At 34.3% G+C, this 10853-nt stretch overlaps 2 protein-coding genes across 2 annotated transcripts; one reads left to right on the plus strand and one right to left on the minus strand.

The window, feature by feature from the left end:
* Positions 1-647: 647 nt before the first annotated feature.
* Fibp (acidic fibroblast growth factor intracellular-binding protein) lies at positions 648-7186 on the minus strand. The gene is made up of 11 exons (XM_089713242.1): positions 6845-7186; positions 6411-6507; positions 5808-5909; positions 5194-5275; positions 3842-3987; positions 3437-3536; positions 3007-3134; positions 2669-2737; positions 2368-2454; positions 1936-2034; positions 648-1523 (listed from the first exon to the last, which is right to left on the minus strand). The coding sequence occupies exons 1-11, from the start codon at positions 6927-6929 to the stop codon at positions 1445-1447; spliced, it is 1074 nt and encodes a 357-aa protein (XP_089569368.1). The 5' UTR covers positions 6930-7186; the 3' UTR covers positions 648-1444.
* A 326-nt stretch (positions 7187-7512) lies between these two features.
* LOC149475560 (uncharacterized) lies at positions 7513-10641 on the plus strand. The gene is made up of 3 exons (XM_089713259.1): positions 7513-7730; positions 8693-8841; positions 9152-10641. The coding sequence occupies exons 2-3, from the start codon at positions 8696-8698 to the stop codon at positions 10599-10601; spliced, it is 1596 nt and encodes a 531-aa protein (XP_089569385.1). The 5' UTR covers positions 7513-7730; positions 8693-8695; the 3' UTR covers positions 10602-10641.
* The last annotated feature ends 212 nt before the right edge of the window (positions 10642-10853 follow it).

Raw genomic sequence — 10853 nt, forward strand, 5'->3', positions numbered from 1 at the left:
CGATTTCTTATCATTGATATGCTCAAACCAAATCATGATGTGGCCGATAGACATTCTGCCATGTCAGCCATGTCAGCAAGAAATGCGACCATTTCATGAAGTGAGCAAATCTTCGATATGGCCACGACATGTATATGTGTGTAAAATCCAATATAGACCACGATCTATACTACCTACATAGTATAAATTGGTGCTATATATACTTACTGACTATTTGTATAACTAGCGACCCGCCCGCGGCTTCGCCTGCTTTGTTTAAACCCCTTAATGGAAACCTCTGTCGAGAATCACTATATCTAATAAAAAAACCGCACCAAAATCGGTTGCGTAATTTTGTAAGATTTAAGCACATGTAGAGATATAAGGCCAGGGAAAGCGACTTAGTTTTATACTATGTAGTGATTAATGAGACATCTTTCTGCAACGTGATCAAAAACGTTCAGCTGTTAAGACTACAACGACGAGTAGAAAGAAATGCCTACATGCAGAAAATTACACTACTACTACATGGATAATTATGTAGCAGTCAATCTAATAATTGATTGTTGAAATTTAATGTGTAAACGTAACTAGTTTTAAAAATTTCTAAGGTTGAGAAATGACAGAGGAAATAAAACAACATTATAAACAATCAAAATATATTTTTAATAGGAACACAATAAATAATTATTACAATCCACAAAAACCACATTATCTTATACATTTTAAAAGATTTAATTTTATTAGAATTTTAAAAGCTTAAACTACTTGGCTTATTTACACAGTATAGGTAGTCTAGGTATTATATAGTATAAAATAATATAAGAAAATCTTTATAAATAGTTTAGATGGAAAATATTAAGATTAATTTAAATTCATCGACATCAGAACTAATAAAATCGGTAAGTTTTATTATAAACTAGCGATCCGGCCCGACTTACATGTTTACGTTTTCTCTACATAAGAACCGTCCTCGTACTACAAAAACAAGTATCGAAATCGGTCCACCCGTTCACGCGTGATGCCGTGACCAAGGAAAACGGGTTTCATTTTTATATTTTATTATAAATTTTATTGCTCATTGAACATTATTGACGTAATGGTCATCACATGTAGGCGATTATGATAGTGATATTTATTACAAAAAGATAGATGATACTAAAAATACTTTCAATAACATTTTTAACCAAACCGAACCTAACAATAACATTGAAATTATTGACTGTCAATTGTCTGTCACCCTATTGACTGTCAATAGTCATAAGACATACTTATTTTAAATAATTTTTCATAATTTTTTTTTCAACGTTTAATGTAAATAAACATATTTTCTTGCTATTTCGTTGTTTTCGTTAGGTTCGGTCAATGAAATTCACAACAAAATCATCCATATACGCGACACAAATACAAACCACACAAATCCATTACTTTACACCTGTCTGTCTGTCTGTCTGTGTAGTTAACACTACGAGTGATACATCGTGAGTAAGCACTGACTCACTACACGCATGTAACGCTCCCACACCGACTTCAGGTCTGCTTCCCTGGTGACATACATATTTGTTAAAAACCTTATGTTAGATCCAATGTGATTTTTTTTATTATTAAATCCATCCATACACGACTTGCTGATAAATGATAATGTCTTAGGTTATAATTAATCAATGTTTTCATATTCGAAATATTTTAATAATTGTAAAATTTCATCGTCAAACAGGATTCGAACGTGCGTCTTTCGAAAAAACATGTCTTGAATAAAATTGCACAACTTTTTTACCTTCTATAATCATAATGTGTAAAACAGCGGGGTTAATTACTTCCCTTATAAATCAAGAGCGACACAACAGATTTTAATATTTGGTAGTTTTGTCTCCACGTGCATTGGCATACAAGAAACACCTGAAATGCAGATTACCCTAAATAAAATAAATAGTAATTAATACACTATCTACATACCTAAGCACATCCATCTGCAGAGCGCACTGTTCGTACGCGCAGAGGAACTGCGCCAGGTCGGTCTTCGGCCAACTGCCCAGACGCAGCGGCTCTATGCATCTGTTATTGTATTGTTCATTTTATTTATTTCCATAGTATTAAATGAATTTTTAAATAAACGACCAGTGTTTTATTTTTTAATTACTTTTTGTTGTATTGTTTAAGATAGATGGAAAGATAAGCGTTTTTTTTTTCATGAATACAAAGGAAAACATTAATACAAACAAAAATCAAACCAATTAAACCAATAAAAATATTCTTGTGACAACTATTCGTAAGTGAAAATACTTTTTCAGGCTACTACGGAACAGATTAGATAAAAATTAAAAATCCGCTAAATTATTGTTTGGAATAAAATAAGTTATCCATTTAAACTTATATTTACTGACTCACCTCTCAAGCAAGTCCACAAACAGCGAGCGCAGTTCCCTCGCGCGATGCAAGTTCACCGCAACACCCACCAGTGCGCGTGTGTACAATCTGTTAAACACAATTTATTATACAGGGTGTCCCTAGAAGTAGTGATATACTGAAGTTGGGATGTAGAGCGATTTGTCGTATTTTCGGAGTTATGACGCTTTTTTTAATTTTTCATCTATCGGCGAGTACGATGAGATTTTTACTCATGGTGACGTGACTTATTGCGGTAGATGCTTGATTTCTGTATATATGATAATTATTAACATAATGTTACCTAAAATTAAGTTCGAGTTCCTGGTATGACTTTTCCAACAGCTTCGGTTTCAACCGCATGCAGATTAAACTGAAAATTACAAATATGTATATGTTTAGAGGTTTACTATAGTGTCTGGTTTAAAAAAAATTATAAAATACATTTAGTTTAATTATTTTTACTAACATGCTGACTTGGGGACCAAAACATCATGCATTTATGAATTTTGTAAATGTTGCTATTGTAATCAATGATCATAACTTATATTCATATTCTATTCTATTAGTTCTGTCGACTGTCACTATTCTATTCGTCAGTCAGTCAGTCAGTCAGTCGGTCAGTCAGTGAGCGGCACGTACTGCTTGTGCTCCTTCTCCTTGTCGAGCAGTATGCGCAGGTCGCGCAGCTCGAGCAGGAACTCGCGGTCCATCTCCGTGTCGTAGTACTCCGGGCCCGTGCAACTGTACGTCCAGCTGCCCATTATCGCCTGTTTACGTTATTTTTTAGATAAAATATGCGATAAAAATAATAATACGAATGTCAAATTTCATTTGAGTAAGTGTAAGCGCAAACGGGCCACGGACCACGGCTACTGGTGACCGAAAACATATGAAAAAATTAGTCAAGTGGCTGTCGCTGGCCACTAGTAAACGATTCAATGGCTACTAAAATACTTTTTAAATGTTAACATTAAGATTGAGATCAAAGCAAATGACGAACGCAATGTACATGTAACATACAATATAATCAATATTCATTATTCAGTTAGATTTCAAACAAGTAACTAACCTGTGCACAATGGAAGAAATCGTTGAAGGACAAATACTGCAGTTTCCTCTTGGTCGTCTCGAAGCGCATACACGCCAGGAACACCACGGCGCCGTACTTTCTGCACACGTTTTATATATCCATGTAATATTAATGGTAATATTTCTATTGTTATGCGCGGTCGAGTAAAAGACAGATAAACAGTTATTTCAAACCATATTAAGGTTGTGTTGATTTGACATTTTTTTTACTATACAGTCCTCGTTGATACATAAGGCTATAAAGTATAAAGCTGTTAACACATCTTTTTTGGCTTTTAGCTGTTGTTGTATATATAAATGAATGTGTGTGCGTCTGCCATCTGTACGTGTCTATATCTGTGTGTGTGTGTGTTAGCGTGCGTGTGTCTGTGTGTGTGTGTGTCACCTGGCGAGCGGCTCGGAGATGAGGAAGGTGGCTCGCACGTTGGCGACGACGCTGCCGGGCATCTCCTCGACCGCCTTGAACACGCGCCGCACGTTGTCGAACTGCCGCCGGCAGCAGCGCAGCGGCGCGCCAGAACGGTCCGATACCTACGCGCGAGTTTGTTGCTTTTTAAAGTGAAACTTTTATTACATCGTCTCAAAATTTTTGGTCTGTGTAGCGCATGTCGCGTGTATCGCGGCTGCCGAGTAGGTATACCTACTCGGCAGCCGACCGACACGCGACATGCGCTACACAAAGCAGTGTTCGGAACCGTTCGAACAATTTCACTTTTACCGTGGTTTCATAAAACCACACAACATTTTTATTTTACTTTTACGTGTTACGACTTTGCAATCAGTATCATACATTTTATACTGCAAGCATTTAAATGCCTAAAGGATGTATTAATAACTAGAAAAACTTTAAAACAAAATGGTTAGTGATTTTTTTATACGTGGTATAGTATGTACTGTAGGGCGATATACCCAGCGGTGGGCTACGTGGCTAGTGTTGGAGGGATTTGTTGTAAAATCAAACTAAAATTTACACTTATTAATTTATTTCTAAAATCACTGCTATTATAACACTGTTACCGGCTAATGTTTAACTGTTAATGCTTTTGTTAATTATTGTTATATTATATGTTAATTATTCTGTTAAATAAATGTTATGTTATGTTATATGTTTAATGTTAAAATGTTACGCGTCGCGACGGTAATATGTTATTTTAATAAATAATAATAATATGAATTTAGTTTCAATATTGGCAGTCAGCTCCTAGTTATTTTGAAATGATTAGATTACACCATCGGCTGTGAAAACATCTCCGATTTTCATTCGATATTGCAATATTCATAAATAAATGTAATAATTGCACCGGAAAAACCGTTGTAATGATATATCATGAAAATATATGAAATATTAAAATTGACCTAGAACAGAACCTTGTGGGACACCCATTTGTAAAACTGTACCCGGCGAGGTTTGTTCTTCAAATAAAACCTTTGAATTCGGTTAGGTAAATAAGAGGCTATTGGATCTTGAGAATTACTATAGCTACCATAAAAATATAAGTTACTCAATAATTATTTATGTTCTACTTAATCGAAAGCTTTAAACAGATCTGTTTAATCATTATTATGTAAATGATAGAAATAATATAACAAAATTCAATACAGCTAATTAAAACATTTTGTATGTACATATTTACTAAAATACATTTTTAGTAATCTGTGTGGTACAAAAATTGTTAAATAAATAAATGAACATCTACAAAAGGAATAAACAACACTATAAAACTAAGTTCCACTCACCTCGTCTAAATCCTTTCTGTGCCGCGACGATAGCTTCCTTCCGAGTAGTTCTCGTATCACAGCATCGTCCAATTCATAGTATCTGGAAATTCATACAATAAAATGGATTATAAAAATAATAGATTTGAGCCCGCCGCTTTGCCCGCGTTTTTAAAGGAAAACCCGCATAGTTCCCGTTCCCGTGAGATTTCCGGGACCTATCCTATGTGTTAAATTGTTAATCCAAGTTCCCTCTCTCTCTCTCTCTCTCTATATGTGTGCTAAATTTCATTACAATCGGTTCAGTAGAATTTGCGTGAAAGAGTAACAAACACACACACACACACACACATCCTCACAAACATTTGCGTTTATAATATTAGTAGGATTCTTCAAATTGGGAATCATCCTGTCGATCACAAAGACGTTGCGTCTAAAGTATCTTCTGAATAATCCGAAGCTAGTCCTAAACTGGGTTTAAAAAAATTATTGCATTTTATACATTCCATACAGGTAAGTATTGCCATAGCAACATCTCGAGTAAGAGAACACCTCTTACTTGCGAAGTAGGAATAAAGGGAAGACTGCATTCCAATATCTCATTTATATATTTTTCAACTATTATTATAACTTACTTCTCAATAAGCATCTGTTTGGTTGGCTCGTCTATCTGGAAGATCATCTGCTCTGACAGTTTCGAAGGTACTGTGAGTAGACGCTCCAACAATGCAAATGTTCTGTGAACAATAAATTTGTATAAGTATTCAAAAATCAAGATTTTAACTAAATTAGATATTGCTGTTTGTTACCAAAACTCTATGACAGTTTTTGCATTGTAATTCTTTAAAAGTATGTCTTAGTAACATGGTAAGATTTGAACCCAATAAATTCAGATATTTTTGAGTATTTCAACTGATTATCACTACATAGTATTAAACAAAGTCGCTTTCTCTGTCCCTATGTATGTTTAAATCTTTAAAACTATGCAACGGATTTTGGTGCGTTTTTTTAATAGATAGATTCAAGAGGATGGTTTTCGTATATAATTTATTTAAAGACATAGCGGGCGAAGCCGCGGGTGGAAAGCTAATAAATTATAAACTATAAAAAATTACCATACACTTACTCAACCGTGGAAAAATGTTTCTAAATGAGTATTTAATCACACATATATAATTGTTATAGTACAGTACAATAGATTTCATCAAACCACAAATTCATTAGTCTCATAAACGTACCTATAATGGTCAAGCACATCGCTGGCTATAAGCTCCACTGTGGCGCCGGTCTGCTTCGCCGCGGCGCGCTGGTGGAGCGTCGACACTGCTTCACTTGCTGCAAATTACATTATTATACATGTTATCAGGACTTTATATGTCAAGCTATGTACATATACAGTTTAAGATTCATAATTTATAATAAAGGTATGAAAATAAAACAAGTTTAGGTAGGCTATGGACTATGGTCAAATAAGTTTGAGAATCTCTGTCCTATTGCAAAGATATTTAATATTTATCTACTAATAATAACATTGTATTGAATTAAGATCTAGCAAATAAATCTATTTCAATCGAGTGATTGATAAATCTTTGAATACAAATAAGAATATCATTACGAAAGTTAAGTTAATTGCAACTTATCTTTATAAGATAAAATCTGAAAAATAACTTACATGAACATCCCTCTATCCACAATTGATATATCTCTGGGTCTATAAGTGTGTAGTTCGACACAAAAACATCCACTTCGGTATACATTTTATATTATTTCTCTTTTTATTTATTCCAGATTTATTTATTTACAATTGAGCAGTGAGCAATAAAATTGACAACTTATCACTCTTATCAGCTGTTCCGCTTTGTTGACATTTGAAAAATGATACAGATTACAGATAATTTATCTAATAATATTATACATATTGTTTCGATAGGTAATTCGCACCTTTTATTTTATAAATTGAATTGCAATCTAGAATATAATTTAATTACTATCAAATAATCTGTACATTATGTTTAAAGCAAATTCTAACCACAATTTTTATGCACTGAAATTTTATACATTTTGACATATTTTTGACATTTGCGAAGATGTGTTCCAATTTCGGATAAAGTGTCGGAAATTTCAACACATCCCGCTCAAAATATATATTTATTCTCTCAAAGTAAACGAAATTAAATTTATTATTAATATCACAGTTATCATATATTTTTCTTTTTATTAATTACAAAAATATAATTGATGACATATAAACAAAAATAATATAGTGTTTGTAATCCACTCAATGGTCATCATTCAGAACGCATCATAGCCATGATTGATTTTTTTCACAAAATAAATTCATCGGAATTTGAGTGGGAAAGGGAATATACATTATCTACCTACTTTTATCTTTTTGTTTTGTAAATAACCTATAGTCTTATAGATGAAGCTTTTTATTTTGCGTGGTTGTATCTCAAACGACTGCCAACGAATTGGGAAACCAAAAAACACCTTGAAACGACTCAGTTGATGGATAAATGTTACGATAAAATTATTTAGTTTACGCCGACTGTAGACAGGTAATTTCATAAACATAATAAAGATATTCAAAATTAAGATTCAGCATGCTTATTAGATATAACAATATATTCAAATTCGTCCTTCACTACGCTCAAGGTACAGAAATTCATTGAAATAACAAAGCAACCAATTTATCAAATAGGTATCCTATAATATGAAAATATTATAGGAATTACTAAGTACATACTTAAATACTTCATAATCGGCACTGGTATAAGTATCTACACTCTACAGTATTTTAAAGCACAAATAATATATGTAAAAGTATATAATTCCTGGATGTCTATATAAGTTAACTTTGTTATTATAAATAATGTTATTTATTGTAAAAGTTATAGATCTGTGCCGACTAAAGTTAGTTATAGAGTTTATAAACGTCTTGGTGATTTCTTTCATACTTTCTTCAATACTTACTCCTTAGAGCTTTTTATCTACAAGGTCACATTACTTTATCTGTAAAATAAAATCATGCTCACAATAATAATATACCTGACCTACACAAAACTAGATTCTATGATGTTATACTAGAAGTTTGAACAAGTTTCTCAGATGTTGAAAAGAATTATCATTCTTACTGGATTTTAATGTATACTTGATTATTTTCTCTACAGCATTAGTTAGATATAGGTTCAAATCCTACTTCACAATCAATGTTTTTCAAATATTTGTAAATTCTTAACCAATAATTGTAATCCATTTACATAAGAAAACATCTCTACATTTTTTTATTAAGCTATTGCATAGCTTCTATTGCGGGCCTTGAGCGCGGGGACCGAATCGAGAAATTCCGTAACGAAAAAACCTCACGCTCCCTACTCCGAAGGGCTCGGAGGTGTGGCTTGAGGCATGCTATGCAATAGCTTTACCGCGGCAGTCCCCGAGTGCCACACGTCTTTTTTTAAACAACGTAACATTCATGTTTTCTTTCACCATTTCCAATAAAATTCATCTATTGTTCCAGAAAATGTCAGATTGTGATGAGCGTAACCTCATAACAAGTGAGCCGGAGGGGGGGGTCACCAACATGTTTGCGAGTGTGTGGGTGAAGGTGGAGGTGGGGGAGGGGGAGGGGGGGCAGTCGGGCGCCGAGAACCATGCAGAGCCTGTTGTGTGAGTACGCTACTGATTATGAACTTTATTTTGGGGGTAAATTCATAGGGCCAGTAGGCCACTAGTCTCGTTTACAATAATTTCAAAAACTATATGCACCGCTGCTTATTGCAAACTTTATTAGATTGTGATTACTTATCGTATTCTTTTTATCCATTCCTAGTATGTATTATAAATTTTGATGTGAAAATTTATTAAAATCATTTTAAAACTGTTACATGTAATCTATTCAAATATTGGTCCTTATAGCTGTTATTGAATATTTTTAATTTAAAGAATAATTAATAATGAAACACTATTTCATTTTCAGGAAGGTAAAGAAGCGATCAAAAAAGAATAAAAAGCAACTATTATCATGTGAAGAATGTGACTACACAACGCAACATAAAAACTGTCTGAAATTTCACATAATAAGTCACAGAGACGAAAACCCTCTGAGTTGTGATCACTGCGGTTACACCACGAAATACCCTACAGCTCTTAACCGACATCGCAAAATGCGGCATCAACTATCTGCCGAAGAGAAACGTGCCATAGCCACATACAAGTGTGATTTCGAAGATTGTGAATATGTTACATTTTACCGATGGAATTTAAATGCACATAAACGTAAGCACAAGCTCGAGAAACAGCACAAATGTCCCAAGTGTGACTATCAGACAGCGTACAGGCATAACTTCATAAAGCATGGGAAAATACACAACGAAGGCATTTACTTCAAGTGTGATAAGTGTCCCTTTGTTACAAAGTTCGAGGGACACATTACAAGGCACTTAGCAAAAATACATAATGAAGTATCAGAAGGTGCTAATAAATGTGATTTGTGCGATTTTTCAACCAAGATAAAGTGGCGGTTGAACACGCACAAGCAGAGGAGCTTGCAGAAGGACATAATAAAGTGTGATTACTGTGAATTCGAAACTATGTACATGTGCGAATCGAAGAAACACAGACAGAGGCATTTCGGTGAGATCTATAAAAACAAGTCGCTACAAATCGAACAAGAAACGCCTAAAGCTCCGCGTCACACTGAAATCGACCATGAAATGCCATACCAAGAAGACCACGAAACCTCGAAGGACCAGTATTTAATAGATCCCAACTGTCTCGACTGGAACAGCATTCAAGTGTTAGAGTCAGATGATAAAGAGCGGCCATTCATGTGCTTAATGTGTAACTATACGTCCAAATTCAAAGCAGCTGTTCAACGTCACTTTCAACGACATCACACGGGCAGTCAGAACCGTCCATACAAGTGTTGTAACTGCGATTTTTCCACCAAAACTAAGGACCAAATCGCTCTTCACAACAAAAGAAGTAAATCGGATAAAGTATTAACGTGTACCGCATGTGATTTTGTTACATTCTTCAAGTGCCAACACGCCATGCACCAGAAATGCCACTACACGTTCAAATGCTCCATGTGTACATACTCTTGCAAGCAAAAGTACGACTTACAGAAGCATTATTCAGTAATGCACATGGGTAAAGGTTTGAAATGCAGTTACTGTGATTATAAAGCTGCGAGGAAAGAAAGTTTATTGTGCCACGAAGCGATACATACAGGGAATAAACCTTTCAAGTGTGCATATTGCAAATATATGTCGGTGAGACGCTCGTTACTCGATATTCATGTGAAACGGTACCACAGTGAAATTAAAACTGATGTGACTATTGTTAGTGAAGACAAAATTGAATCGTTGAAAGTTCCCTTGCCGATGTTACTGGACACAATTAAAATGAGTGAGAATTTGCAGTGACGAGTGGGGTGTACGTTGCATTGTAAATATAATATAGAAATTTATAAGCAATATGTTGAATATTAGTTTATGTTGCTACATAAAATAAATTGCTCTCTAATTGAAAAAAATATACTGAAAGTCGCATTTTCGTTCATTACAGTTTATTTGTTGTTTTACACATAGCTAGAGAGCTAGCGCAAAGCTACCTGTATGTATTTGACCAGACCTGGATTTTTGTGTGTTGATTCCCCTATACCTACTATACATGAG

The sequence above is a fragment of the Colias philodice genome, chromosome 30, assembly GCF_061535455.1.
Source record: "Colias philodice isolate Cphi_HAF_F1 chromosome 30, ilColPhil1 Martin Lab GWU primary, whole genome shotgun sequence".
In the NCBI taxonomy this organism is placed as follows: Eukaryota; Metazoa; Arthropoda; class Insecta; order Lepidoptera; family Pieridae; genus Colias; species Colias philodice.

What these genes read in the sequence shown, in the direction of transcription:
- LOC149475560 (XM_089713259.1), top strand. Translation starts at nt 8,696, where the DNA reads ATGTCAGATTGTGATGAGCGTAACCTCATAACAAGTGAGCCGGAGGGG. An exon ending in AACCATGCAGAGCCTGTTGT is followed by an intron (nt 8,842 to 9,151) that starts GTGAGTACGCTA and finishes TTTCATTTTCAG; the next exon opens with GAAGGTAAAGAAGCGATCAA.
- Fibp (XM_089713242.1), bottom strand. Translation starts at nt 6,929, where the DNA reads ATGTATACCGAAGTGGATGTTTTTGTGTCGAACTACACACTTATAGAC. An exon ending in GTGGATAGAGGGATGTTCAT is followed by an intron (nt 6,508 to 6,844) that starts GTAAGTTATTTT and finishes TGTAATTTGCAG; the next exon opens with CAAGTGAAGCAGTGTCGACG. An exon ending in GAACTCGAACTTAATTTTAG is followed by an intron (nt 2,455 to 2,668) that starts GTAACATTATGT and finishes TGTGTTTAACAG; the next exon opens with ATTGTACACACGCGCACTGG.